Genomic DNA, 12,500 nt, shown 5'->3' with positions numbered 1-12,500 from the left:
TTATGTGCGAGTCGTGAGTTTTTGGAAGCCATTCCAATGAACCAGAAAGTCCAAATGGAGTTCCACCACAATTCCCACTCTACTTTCCCCTTTTATCTGCAAGCCCCATAATCTTGAAGCTGCACACATACAGGCAGCCAACACTTTGTCTAGCTTTGGAGAAGAAAAAAAAGGGGGAAAAAAATCTGCCTTATCAAAGAAATGGTGTATGTTGTGTGTGTGCTTTTGCAAGGCTGTTTGCACTGATGTTGCCCTCCCCCCACCCCCCACCCCCCTCTTCCCTACAGCCTTTGTACACAAGACAACAGCCCAGGGACGCTGCAGTCATGCATTATGCCCAAAGACTGCCAGACTTCGGAGTGGTCCCCGTGGAGTGCCTGCTCCAAAACCTGCCGGGCGTCGGACCTGTCCCCCGGCTACCGGTTCAGAACCCGCAGCCGGATCCAGGCCCCCATCGGCGGGGGGAAGGAGTGCGCCGCCCTGGAGGAGAAAGAGGCCTGTAACATCATTGGGGATTTACTTCCCCATTGTCCCAGGTACTTTGACATAGTTTTTTTTGTTGTACACCGGTTGTTGTTTTAGCTGAGGGTATCTTAAGTTGACTCACAAAATGTGTTTACCTCTCAGGGAATTTACTTCAGCAATGATTTTTTTTTACTGACATAGCATTTCATAATATAAAAAAGACTGTTTTTTTTCGGCTTGGATTTTCATCCAGTGCAACTGTCCTTAGTTCTCAGCCTGGCCATATTCTAGCAAGAGTCCCATGGGCAGAGTGGAAGTTCTTAGAGGCAGGAACCATGGCCAACTACGTACAAGTGCCTTTGTACACTACTGCACACTACAGAGTGAAAAAAGAAATGAAATGTTGGCCTTGGCCATGATTCAACCGGCTAAGGCATTGTACTATTACGCCGGGGACCCTGGTTCATTTCTGGCCCAGGGTCATTTCACGATCTTCCCCCATCTCTTTATGTCTTTCCCGCTCGCTTCCTGTCCCATCTCACACTGTTCTATCAAATGAAGTCATAAAAGCTCCACACACAAAAAAATCTATTATTCAGTGTTAATTCAACACTATTCTGTGAACCTATGGTCCTATTCTATTTTAGTGTTAAATTCAACTCTCTGAGTGTTTAATTTACACTGTGAAGCCAATTATGGCTCAGATTCTGTTCAACACTCTTTGTTCGAATTAACATTCGAAATGATTGGGACCATATACTATTCTCAGAATTGAACTAACACTATGTCTTTCACGTTGTTTCTCCAACCAATCAGATCACTGATGCGTAGCCTTCATTTTTCAGTGGTGCACAAGCATTAGATGAGTTGGCCAGTCAGTAAAGACGGGTCCAGCCATCTTCTGGTTTAGGTGGTGGGAAATGGAATGTCAAAATCCCCATGTCAGATTCCCAACAGTGGTCACACATGTTTTGGTCACCCGCGGTCATACTTAGTTGTTTGCCAGACCAAGCAAGTTTACAAGCTTGGTGACACAGCCAGCCTAAGAGTCCATGGACATGGAGGAAGTTCTCAGTGGTATGATCCAGGGATGACTTTTTACACTGCACTGCACTGCACTTTATTGCTGCACTGACTCTTAACGAGGGATAGGCCTACATGTAGCACTAATGTTACGTGAGCACACTGCAGGGGGTATGTTGGAAGATGTGATGATAGTAAATGTATGGAATAAGATCATACTGGGATAGAGGAGGCAGCATAGTGCACGAGTTTGGGGATACTAATGGAATCTCAAAAAGGGTTAGGGAGGTACGCTAGGGGTGTGCAAAAAACTCGTTATAGTATCGGGATGCTATTTTACACAATACACATGTACTTCATCGATTTTTGACAAAATCTATTGTTTAAAAAATGAAGTTAAGTTAAAACATTGTTTGAATAGTTTCGCCCAAGCATCCGCCAAAACAAATGTAACTTCCAAACCTAATAATAATACATGTATCGCAATGCATTGTGAGAGTATTATACCGCAGCACGTGTATTGCGATGTGTATTGTATCGTGATATCTTTGCCAATTCCCACCCCTATAGGGTACACAAGACAAAAAAAGGTTGGGAAACGCTGCACTGTAGAACCAATCAGACCACTGATGCGTAGCCTTCATTTTTCATTGCTGCCCAAGCATTAGATGAGGCAGGCAGGTTGACCGGGCTGCAAAGACGGCCGGGCCCAGTCATCTTTTGATTTGGGCTGTGGGAAATGGGGTGTCAAATCCTCGTGTCAGATCCCCATCAGTCCTCAACCATGTTAGAAGTGTGTTGCAGAAGCATTGGGGAAGTTTGGAGTGGAAAACTTCCAGATAGCAGTAGATGCCATTGCTACCAGTATCCAACTGATAAAAAAAATGGCAGGCTATTACTTTCCTTTCTTATTGGGGCAAAATGTATCACATCTTTAATATCAAAATGAGTTTGTTAAGCATTAATATTAGTTTAATGTTGGCCTGCCCCAACTATGACAGTGTGGTTGTAATGTGAGCACCCTGATTGTGTACAACATTAAAGCCATCATAATACCTATCGTAATATATCTTGATTTACAGTGTGAATCAAAACATAAAAAACACTTATATAAAAAGTCAATCTTGTCTTACAACTTAACTATTACATTGCATTGTAAAACTTGTATACCGTCTGTCATCACAATCACACTCATTGACGCTAACCAAATGAAGCTTTCATTTAAATGGCTATACATTCCTTCAAACCATCAGAGCTCGTGCTACATCATTGCAATACTTGATGAATATTGAGCATATTTATGTATATAGGACAAACAGTCATATTTTTTTCAGACCTTTATCAATCATTCAGAGCTCATGCTATAGCTATAAATACTTAACAGCCTTGGATAAACATGGATGCTGACTGTACGTAAAGTAAATAGATAAACACGCACACATAAATATGTAAAACATGAATGACAGGTTTTTTTAAAAAAAGATTCCATTTCTCTCAATGAATTGGAACAACAAGGAAAAAACAAAAAGGCAACACGTTTCCTCATCTGGGATTACGTTTACGGATTCAATTAATTTTTAATCTGTTTGTATCCCAACTTGTTGTTTGTACTGACATATGGTTTTGTTTGTATTGGCAGTGTGCTAGTTGTACATCTTCAAAACTTACACTGAAACCCCCAAAGAGACATTTTAATCTGATGCAAAGTGTACTTTTCTGATTCAACCGCTCAATAGACCTATAGGGGGTTTTAAAGGTTCTTTTTAAAAAAGTGTCAGTATTTTTCACAGATATTATTCAAGTACAACGTTTGAAATGATGTGTGCAAAGGGAGTGCGTGCACACACACATACACACACACACACACACACACACACACACACACACACACACACACACACACACACACACACACACACACACACACACACACACACACACACATACACACCGCACACCGCACACAGTAAGATGTCTCAATGTTGTTTTAAAGTGTGGTGATGAGCTATTAATGTGATAAAGTGATATTATATGCATCTACACATTTCCGTGATTAGAGAAAAAGTAATTAATAAAGTTTCGTATTTGATGAATTACTGCGGGCTGTTTTTTTTTCTATGGAAATCTCCCTTTTTATTGCTCCCTGCATCTCGCCATTCCTCATAGTCAATGTGTTTTCATTAGTGGGTAGCTTTTGTTGCTAACGATGGCTTGGGCCTCTTTATTCTACCTTATATCCAAACCTTGCAGCACTTGCGTTGCAAACCGTAAAAAGAGTTGCCCTAGTCATACTGTGCTTGGCCCTCCTGGTCCACATGCGCATACACACACACACACACACACACACACACACACACACACACACACACACACACACACACACACACACACACACACACACACCAGCATGCACGCACACACGCATGTACCCATGTACACACGCATGTACACACGCACAAGTACATGCACACCTCATTCTTACACACACACACACACAAACACACAACACACACAAACACACACACACACACATGCACAAGCACACACTCATGTTTATACATAAGCACACACACACACACACACACACACACACACACACACACACACACACACACACACACACACACACACACACACACACACACACACACACACACACACACACACAGCAACCCCCCCCCCCACACACACACACACACACACACACACAGACACACACACACACACAGTCTGACAGTGCACTTTGTACACACAGGTACGTCTGGAAGAGCACTGACTGGGGAGACTGTCGAGTGTCCCCTCTCCTGAGCCAGCAGGACCGACGCCTTAACAACGTCAGCTCCCTCTGTGGAGGAGGCATCCAGACCAGGGAGACGTACTGCATCCAGGTCCCAGAGGACCCCCTCACACTGCACAGGAGAGAGGGTAACACTACTAGAGCATTACACTAATGTTTTGACATTAGACTTGCATAAGACCACTACTAGAGCATTAGACTAACATTTTGACATTAGACTTGCATAAGACCACTACTAGAGCATTAGACTAACGTTTTGACATTAGACTTGCATAAGACTACTACTAGTGCATTAGACTAGCGTCCTGGACTCTGATGAAGACGCTTTGTCGAAACGTTAGTCTAATGTACAGGAAAGAGAGTAAGAGGACCACTACTACAGCATTAGACTAACGATACGACATTAGACTTGCATAAGACTACTACTAGTGCATTAGACTAACGATACGACATTAGACTTGCATAAGACTACTACTAGTGCATTAGACTAACGTTTTGACATTAGACTTGCATAAGACTACTGCTAGTGCATTAGACTAACGTTTTGACATTAGACTTGCATAAGACTACTGCTAGTGCATTAGACTAACGTTTTGACATTAGACTTACATTAGACTACTACTAGTGCATTAGACTAACGATTCAACATTAGACTTACACACATAGAACTAATACAGTGTATTATTTCTGTGAGACTTATATAATAAAACTACTACTAGTGCAGACTCTGATGAAGACGCTTTGTTGAAACGTTAGTCTAATGCACAGGAAAGTGGGTAAGAGGACCACTACTAGAGCATTACACTAACGATTTGACATTAGACTTGCATAAGACTACTACTAGTCCATTAGACTAACGTTTTGACATTAGACTTGCATAAGACTACTACTAGAGCATTAGACTAACGTTTTGACATTAGACTTGCATAAGACTACTACTAGAGCATTAGACTAACGTTTTGACATTAGACTTTGCCCATTAGACAAGGGCAGTCATGGGTGAGCGGTTAGGGCGTCAGACTTGCATCCCAGAGGTTGCCGGTTCGACTCCCGACCCGCCAGGTTGGTGGGGGGAGTAATCAACAAGTGCTCTCCCCCATCCTCCTCCATGACTGAGGTACCCTGAGCATGGTACCGTCCCACCGCACTGCTCCCCATGGGGCGCCACTGAGGGCTGCCCCCTTGCACGGGTGAGGCATAAAATGCAATTTCGTTGTGTGCAGTATGCAGTGTTCACTTGTGTGCTGTGGAGTGCTGTGTCACAATGACTATGGGAGTTGGAGTTTCCCAATGGGCTTTCACTTTCGCTTTCACTTGCATAAGACTACTACTAGTCCATTAGACTAACGTTTTGACATTAGACTTGCATAAGACTACTACTAGTCCATTAGACGAACGTTTTGACATTAGACTTGCATTAGACTACTGCTAGTGCATTACACTAACGTTTTGACATTAGACTTGCATAAGACTACTACTAGTGCATTAGACTAACGTTTTGACATTAGACTTACATTAGACTACTACTAGTGCATTAGACTAACGATTCGACATTAGACTTACACACATAGAGCTAATACAGTGTATTATTTCTATGAGACTTATATAAAACTACTACTAGTGCAGACTCTGATGAAGACGCCCCCCCACGGCCTAGTTGCGGCCTTTTTTCACGTCACTGTTCACATTTTTGTGAAGGATCTCCTCTCCATGGTTTTGGAGAGTATCAAGGAATTTCCACTCCTCTTTCCTGTCAAAAAATATTTGTGAGCTAAGGTACTGATGTTCAATAAGATGCTCTGGCTTACCATCCCTGCTCTTGAAAGCCGTGAAAGCCCATTGGGAAACTCCAACTCCCATTGTCATTGTGACACAGCACTCCACAGCACACAAGTGAACACTGCACACAACAAAATTGCATTTATGCCTCACCCGTGCAAGGGGGCAGCCCTCAGTGGGACTGTGGGACGGTACCATGCTCAGGGTACCTCAGTCATGGAGGAGGATGGGGGAGAGCACTGGTTGATTACTCCCCCCACCAACCTGGCGGGTCGGGAGTCGAACCCGCAACCTCTGGGATGCAAGTCTGACGCCCTAACCGCTCATCCATGACTGCCCTATTTGTTCATCCAAATGGTGTTGGACGAGTTGAGGTCATACGTCTACACAGATCGGTGAAAGCCTCCTCCTTTAACAAGCACACTAATCTCGATTTGTGGTGTATGGGAACTGTTTGTGTTTCCATTGGCTGACTACTAGACAGGCAGTAAATGGAAATGTATTCTTCAATGATCTCGCATCCTTCCCAACAAGCCAATTGACTAAGAAGAGAGCGTATTGACTGTTGCATCACCGCTACCTGTTAACATTATTGATGTTACAGAAGAGCGAAGTCGTACAGTGCAGTTCAGTTCAGTTCAAGGTAATATTTTTTTCGACCCTTTAACGCACAGCAGAAGGCGCACTCCACAAAGTGACCTTAATGACTGTCATGTTAAACCAACATCACTTGTCATTTATTTCATGTTGACAGCCTGCCGATATCACCGCTTGGCCCCCCTGCCTACTGAGACCCAAGCTGTGAGTCTGCAGCACTGTCCCACAGACAACTCTTTTCAAATTACAGAAAGCACAGCGTGAAGAAAGAAAGAAAGAAAGAAAGAAAGAAAGAAAGAAAGAAAGAAAGAAAGAAAGAAAGAAAGAAAGAAAGAAAGAAAGAAAGAAAGAAAGAAAGAAAGAAAGAAAGAAAAAAGAGAAAATGAAAGTAAGAGAAAAACCATTCCCCAAACAACAACTAGAAAGGGGATGGGAGATTAGGGCTATTATTTGACCAGTGTGCAAACAAGCCTCAAGTCGAGTCACAGAATAGCAATGAAGAGGGGTGTCTTTTCCCAGTGAGTGGTTGTTTTTTTTTGGGGGGGGGGGGGGGGGGGGGGGGGGGGGGGGGGGGGGGGGGGGGGGGGGGGGGGGGGGGGGGGGGGGGGGGGGGGGGGGGGTTGTATAGATCAATGTAAATCAGAAGAGCTGTTTGGTTTGTACATGACCCCACGCAGCTTGAGCTAATGCAAATGGATTACAGTCACAGTTTGGCGAACACCCACCTCTCCTCTTCTTCTCCTCTTCTTCTCCTCCTCCTCTCTGCCCCCCCCCCTCTCCCCTTTTTTGTAATACACCGGGGGGAAATTGCTTTTTTGCCACTAAGCGTTTCTTTTTTATTTAATTTTTCCTCAACTGTGTGTGTGTGTGTGTGTGTGTATGCCATAACACTGAAACCCCACACAAATGGAGTGAACGAGGGAAAATAAAAGCCTAATTGTACACGTTTGTCTCCCCCTTAATGTCTTTCAGCCATTTTAGCCTTTTATTTTTCTTTTTTTTTTTAAACAGAGATAAAAATCCTCCAAATTGCCCTTTGTTAGACATGATGCACAATGGACTTTTAATGCATTTCTCTCCTGGCTTACATTTAAATGAAAATCTGTTGCTCAATGATGTGAAACAAGCTCATTTAAATGAAAATATTTCTCTTAATAAAGCCCCGGCGTTGGGGAGGCTGCGCTGGAGCATCAGCCCGGAGTGTGTGTTTCCAATTACTCCCCTGATGACGTGACCTCCCCCCTCTCTCCTCCATTGATTGGCTTTATAGTATGCTCTCACCCTGCCTGACTGTTGTAGGAGAGCCCACTGGTGACTGCTATCCTCAGACTGACGTTTGTCTTCGTTTCTTTCTCCTCTCTCCCTCCGTCTCTTTCTCTCTTCACTCTCTTTTGCTCTCTCTGCCTCTCTCTCTCTGCCTCTCTTGCTCTCTCTCTCTCTCGTGTTCTCTCCTCCTTCATCGTTCTTGTTGTGTCACACCCCCTCTCCTCTCTCTCTCTCTCTCTCTCTCTATCTCTCTCTCTCCTCCTCCATCCTTCTTGTTGTGTCACACCCCCCCTCTCCCTCTCTCTCTCTCTCTCTCTCTCTCTCTGTCTGTCTCTCTCTCTCTCTCTCTCTCTCCTCTCCCTCTCTCTCTCTCTCTCTCTCTCTCTCTGTCTGTCTCTCTCTCTCTCTCTCTCTCTCTCTCTCCTCTCCTCCTCCATCCTTCTTGTTGTGTCACACACCCCTCTCCTCTCCCTCTCTCTCTCTCTCTCTCTCTCTCTCTCTCTCTCTCTCTCTCTCTCCTCTCCTCTCCTCTCCTCTCCTCCTCCATCCCTCTTGTTGTGTCTGCCCTGTAGGGTCGCGGCCGGTGAACAGGAAGTTGTGTGCTGGCGAGACGCCGGCGGCCGTGCAGCCCTGCTCCATCCCCTGCCCCAAGCACTGCTCCCTCTCCGCATGGGCGTCCTGGGGAGCCTGCATACACGACAACTGCCTGGAGCCACAGGGACGCAAAGGTACGGTGTGGGCAGAGAAAAAGAAAGAAAGAAAGAAAGAAAGAAAGAAAGAAAGAAAGAAAGAAAGAAAGAAAGAAAGAAAGAAAGAGGAAAAGGAAGAAAGAGGAAAAACAAGTACTGTATACACAGTGTGTAAAGAAACCATGTTTAAAAGGAAAGAAAGAAAGGCAGAAAGAAAGAAAGAAAGAAAGACTGGTAGAAAATAAGAAAGTACAATCTCAAAGCTGGACCGAAAGAAGGAAAGAAAGCAAGCAAGCGAGAAAGAAAGAAAGAACTCAAAGCTAGAAAGAAGCAAAAGAATGCCAAGCTGGAAAGAAAGAAAGAGAAATTGGTGTGTTGACTTGCCAGTTGGTCCACTCCTCCAGTACATTCTGTAGCTAACACTGGCTCTGGCCATGCCGTTAATGGCTTGGCGGTGGCACTGGTTGCACTCTGAAAGCCACAGTACTGCTCCCAGGATGTGGCCAGGCTAGGGCATAATGAAGGAGGAGGAGGAAGCTGGGGCTGTTGTGTTGTGATGTGAAGGGGTCACCCACCCCAGACAACGGGGTCTCTCTAATGGAAGCTGATTGGCCGGCTGTTGTGTGTGCCTCTCTCTCTCCCTCTCCCTTCACGGGGGAAACATCGCCTCCGTGTCGGGGTGATGACAGCGCGCCGTGCCCGGTAATCACAAGACAGCACAGAGTGCAGTGCGCTGACCCACAGCAGCTGAAACTGACACGAGTTGCTCCATAATGCATCCGAGAACATGACTACTACTGCTGCTAGGTGACATGACAAGCACTGGGGATGGAGTTTTTTTTCTTCTCCAGGGTCGCTCAATGAATTGGGTGTGAAGCAGTATAGCAGACCGCAGGGCCGCTGACAGCTTTGCCTGGGCCTAGGCCAAAGCTATCAAAAAGGGCCCCCACCCCACCCAATGCATACAGTGTAACCTGCTCTGGATCCCTTCTCTCCCTGGGCCTGGGACAACTGACCCCTTTGTCCCTCGGTCCTCAGTTGGCTTTCCGGGGAGGTAGTACAGGCATTACAGTAACAGCATAGCAGCACCAAGCACAAGTTATTTGCAGGCGTTCAATACGTCAGCAGATTTTAATTAGTAGAACTCATCGAGCAGATCCAGGAGGTAATTAGTGAAATCGGCCATGTTGTATGCAGAGGTAGACTAGAGCTGGCTGACTTGGAACATCTGGTGCTCTATTCTGTCTTCTAATTCCACATGGACAATTACTGATATAAAGCCTTATTGATATTTTGGGGGGGGGGGGGGGGGACAAAATGCCTTTCATCCTAATTGTGTTTAATATGGCATTATATTCCAAGATGGTAGAAATGTAGCCAGTTACTGATATGAATATGAAAATGAAGTCTCTTTCATCGTAGTGGTTAATATGACATATTCCAAGATGGTAAAGATGTAGTCAATTACTGATTTGAAGCCTTATTGATATTTGGTTAAAAAAAGACGAGACATAGCCTCATTGATAGGCCTACTTTGTCCAAAAAAAAGACAATGTCTTTCATCCCAATAGTAGCTAATATGGCATTATACTCAAAGATGGTAGGGATGAAAGAGCCTGAGGTAAAGTTGTTGTACTGCAGACGGCAGTTAGGCCTGAGAAGTGGCTGTCAATCATTCACCCGTGCCAACAAGGCATCCATCCCCCTTTACTTGTGCCTTGGCAGCAACACCAAAGAGGAAGTGGGTGTGGAATCTATTTGGCTGTTTGGGAGTTTGCAAAACCAGCTCATGTCTGCCAAACAAAATCCCAAAAGCGTTCCTTTAATATTTGTTGTATCATATATTCCATGGGGAACTCTGTGGAGAAATGGGGAAGAGAGGGGAAAAAAAACTTTGATCATTTTTTTTTTCCCTTTCCTCTTCCATTGCTAAACACTTGAAGTGCCTTTCGGTATGCGAAGGATGCCCTATCAGAAGTGAGGCGCTATTGGTTTTGCACATGTTAAAGCCGTTTAGCAAATCCTGCTCATGATACGCTGGTTTTAATATCCATCCCTGAGGTGTAGCAGCCCAAAGCAAGGAAGAGGAAAGAAAAGAAGAGGCAGAGAGATAGAAGAAGAGGGGGAGGGAGACGGAGAGAGCGAGAGAAGAGAAGAAGAATTAGAAGAAGATGGGAAGGGAGAAGAGAAGGAAATGCAGTTTGTGCGAACGAGGGAGAGAGAGAGAGAGAGAGAGAGAGGGAGGGCAAGGAGAGAATGAAAGAGAAAGCAGAATGAAATGGAAGGAGAGGAATAAAGAAGAAAGCACAGAGAGAACGAGAGAGAGAGATAGAGAGATCGAGCGGAGGCTACATACAACAAGCAAAGGATGGAGGGAGCGAAAGAGCTAAGGCTAGAGAGAGAGAGAGAGGGCGGAGGGGCGCTGCTGCTCTGTAGCCTGCCCTCTGTGAGTTAATAAACATCAGAGGCGAGTACCATCCCACACACTAGCCTTTCCTCGCCAAGGGTGCACTGTCAGAAGTACACAGGCAAGCTTTCCCTTTCTCTTTTTTTTTTAAGGTGGAGCATTTTTTTCCGCTTTTTTTCATGAATAACACTGGTGGTCAGGCTAGAGTATTTGTTTATTTCCTCATATTGTGTTTCACAGTGCATTGTAAATTGAAATCTCTGGCAGGCTCGTTCTGTCTCCCTGCTCCTCTCCTTTCCTCTCCTCTCCTCTCCTCTCTTCTCCTCTCCTCCATTCGCCTCCTGTCCTCTCCTCTCCTCTCCTCTCCTCCCCTCTCCTCTCCTCTCCTCTCCTCTCTTCTCCTCCCCTCTCGCTTCTCTTCTCCTATCGTCTACTTTTCTCTCCTCTTCTCTCCTCTCTTCTCTTCTCTCCTCTCTTCTCTTCTCCTCTCCTCTCCTCTCCTCCTCTTCTCTCCTCTCCTCTCCTCTCCTCTCCTCTCCTCTTCTCTCCTCTCCTCTCCTCTCCTTGCTCTTCCTCCTGCTGGGCTTGTAGTGTGGAAGAGGAGCGCTGGGCTTGCCAGTGTGGTGCGATGCCGTGCGGTGCGGTGAGCGAGGTCTGGGGGAGTGAGTCTCGGAGGAGCTGCTAAGCAGAGTGCTGAATTTATCTCAACATTAATGCAAAAGAGGAGAGTAAAGGGGTAAAGGGTGTCAAAGGCTGCCAGCGGCACCACCTCCTACACACCTCCAACCTCCACTCTCCACTCTCCACTCCACCCAAATCATACACACACACACACGCACACGCACACACACACACGCACATCTATGAACACATACACACACACACGCGCACACACACACACGCACGCACCCAAGCATGCAGGCACGCATGCACGCACGCACACACACACGCTCTCACACACACACACACACACACGCCGCTCACACAGAGACAAATACAAACAAACACAAACACAAACAAACAAACACACACACACACACACACACACACACACACACACACACACACACACACACACACACACACACACACACACACACACACACACACACACACACACACACACACACACACACACACACACACACACACGAAGAATCCGGGCGCACTGTCTCTCTCCTCCTCCTCCCTTGAATAATTCTGATATAGCCTCTGAGCTTTTGGGTTTTTAATATCCATGGGGACATGTCCCCAACCAAATTGTTTTTCTTTTTTTCTCTCTCCTCTTCTTCTCTCTCTTGGCCTCCTTCATGGTTTTGGTGCGGGGGGGGGGGGATGTCATCGGAGGGGATTTGGCTGGGATCTGGCTGGGCTCTGGTGATTGATCCCTGGTCTCGGCGTGCTGTCTGGGAGGACATCCTACGGAACTCTCCAAGGGTAGCAGGCTCTGCCTCTCTCTGCGAGGCCTAGTTGGAAA

The 12,500-nt window shown here is 45.6% G+C and overlaps 1 protein-coding gene across 1 annotated transcript in view; it reads left to right on the top strand.

Annotated features, from left to right (window-relative positions):
* The window catches only part of thsd7ba (thrombospondin, type I, domain containing 7Ba), a 206,551-nt gene that overhangs the window by 57,216 nt on the left and 136,835 nt on the right, over window positions 1-12,500 (top strand). Inside the window, exons 4-6 of the mRNA XM_063213542.1 lie at window positions 288-536; window positions 4,244-4,413; window positions 8,500-8,655. Coding sequence (XP_063069612.1) covers window positions 288-536; window positions 4,244-4,413; window positions 8,500-8,655 — 575 coding nt within the window. The remainder of the gene's footprint in view (window positions 1-287; window positions 537-4,243; window positions 4,414-8,499; window positions 8,656-12,500) is intronic.

The sequence above is a fragment of the Engraulis encrasicolus genome, chromosome 13 (assembly GCF_034702125.1).
Source record: "Engraulis encrasicolus isolate BLACKSEA-1 chromosome 13, IST_EnEncr_1.0, whole genome shotgun sequence".
Lineage (NCBI taxonomy): Eukaryota > Metazoa > Chordata > Actinopteri > Clupeiformes > Engraulidae > Engraulis > Engraulis encrasicolus.
The sequence above is the reverse complement of the archived record's forward strand: the minus strand, read 5'-3'. Positions and strand labels throughout refer to the sequence as shown.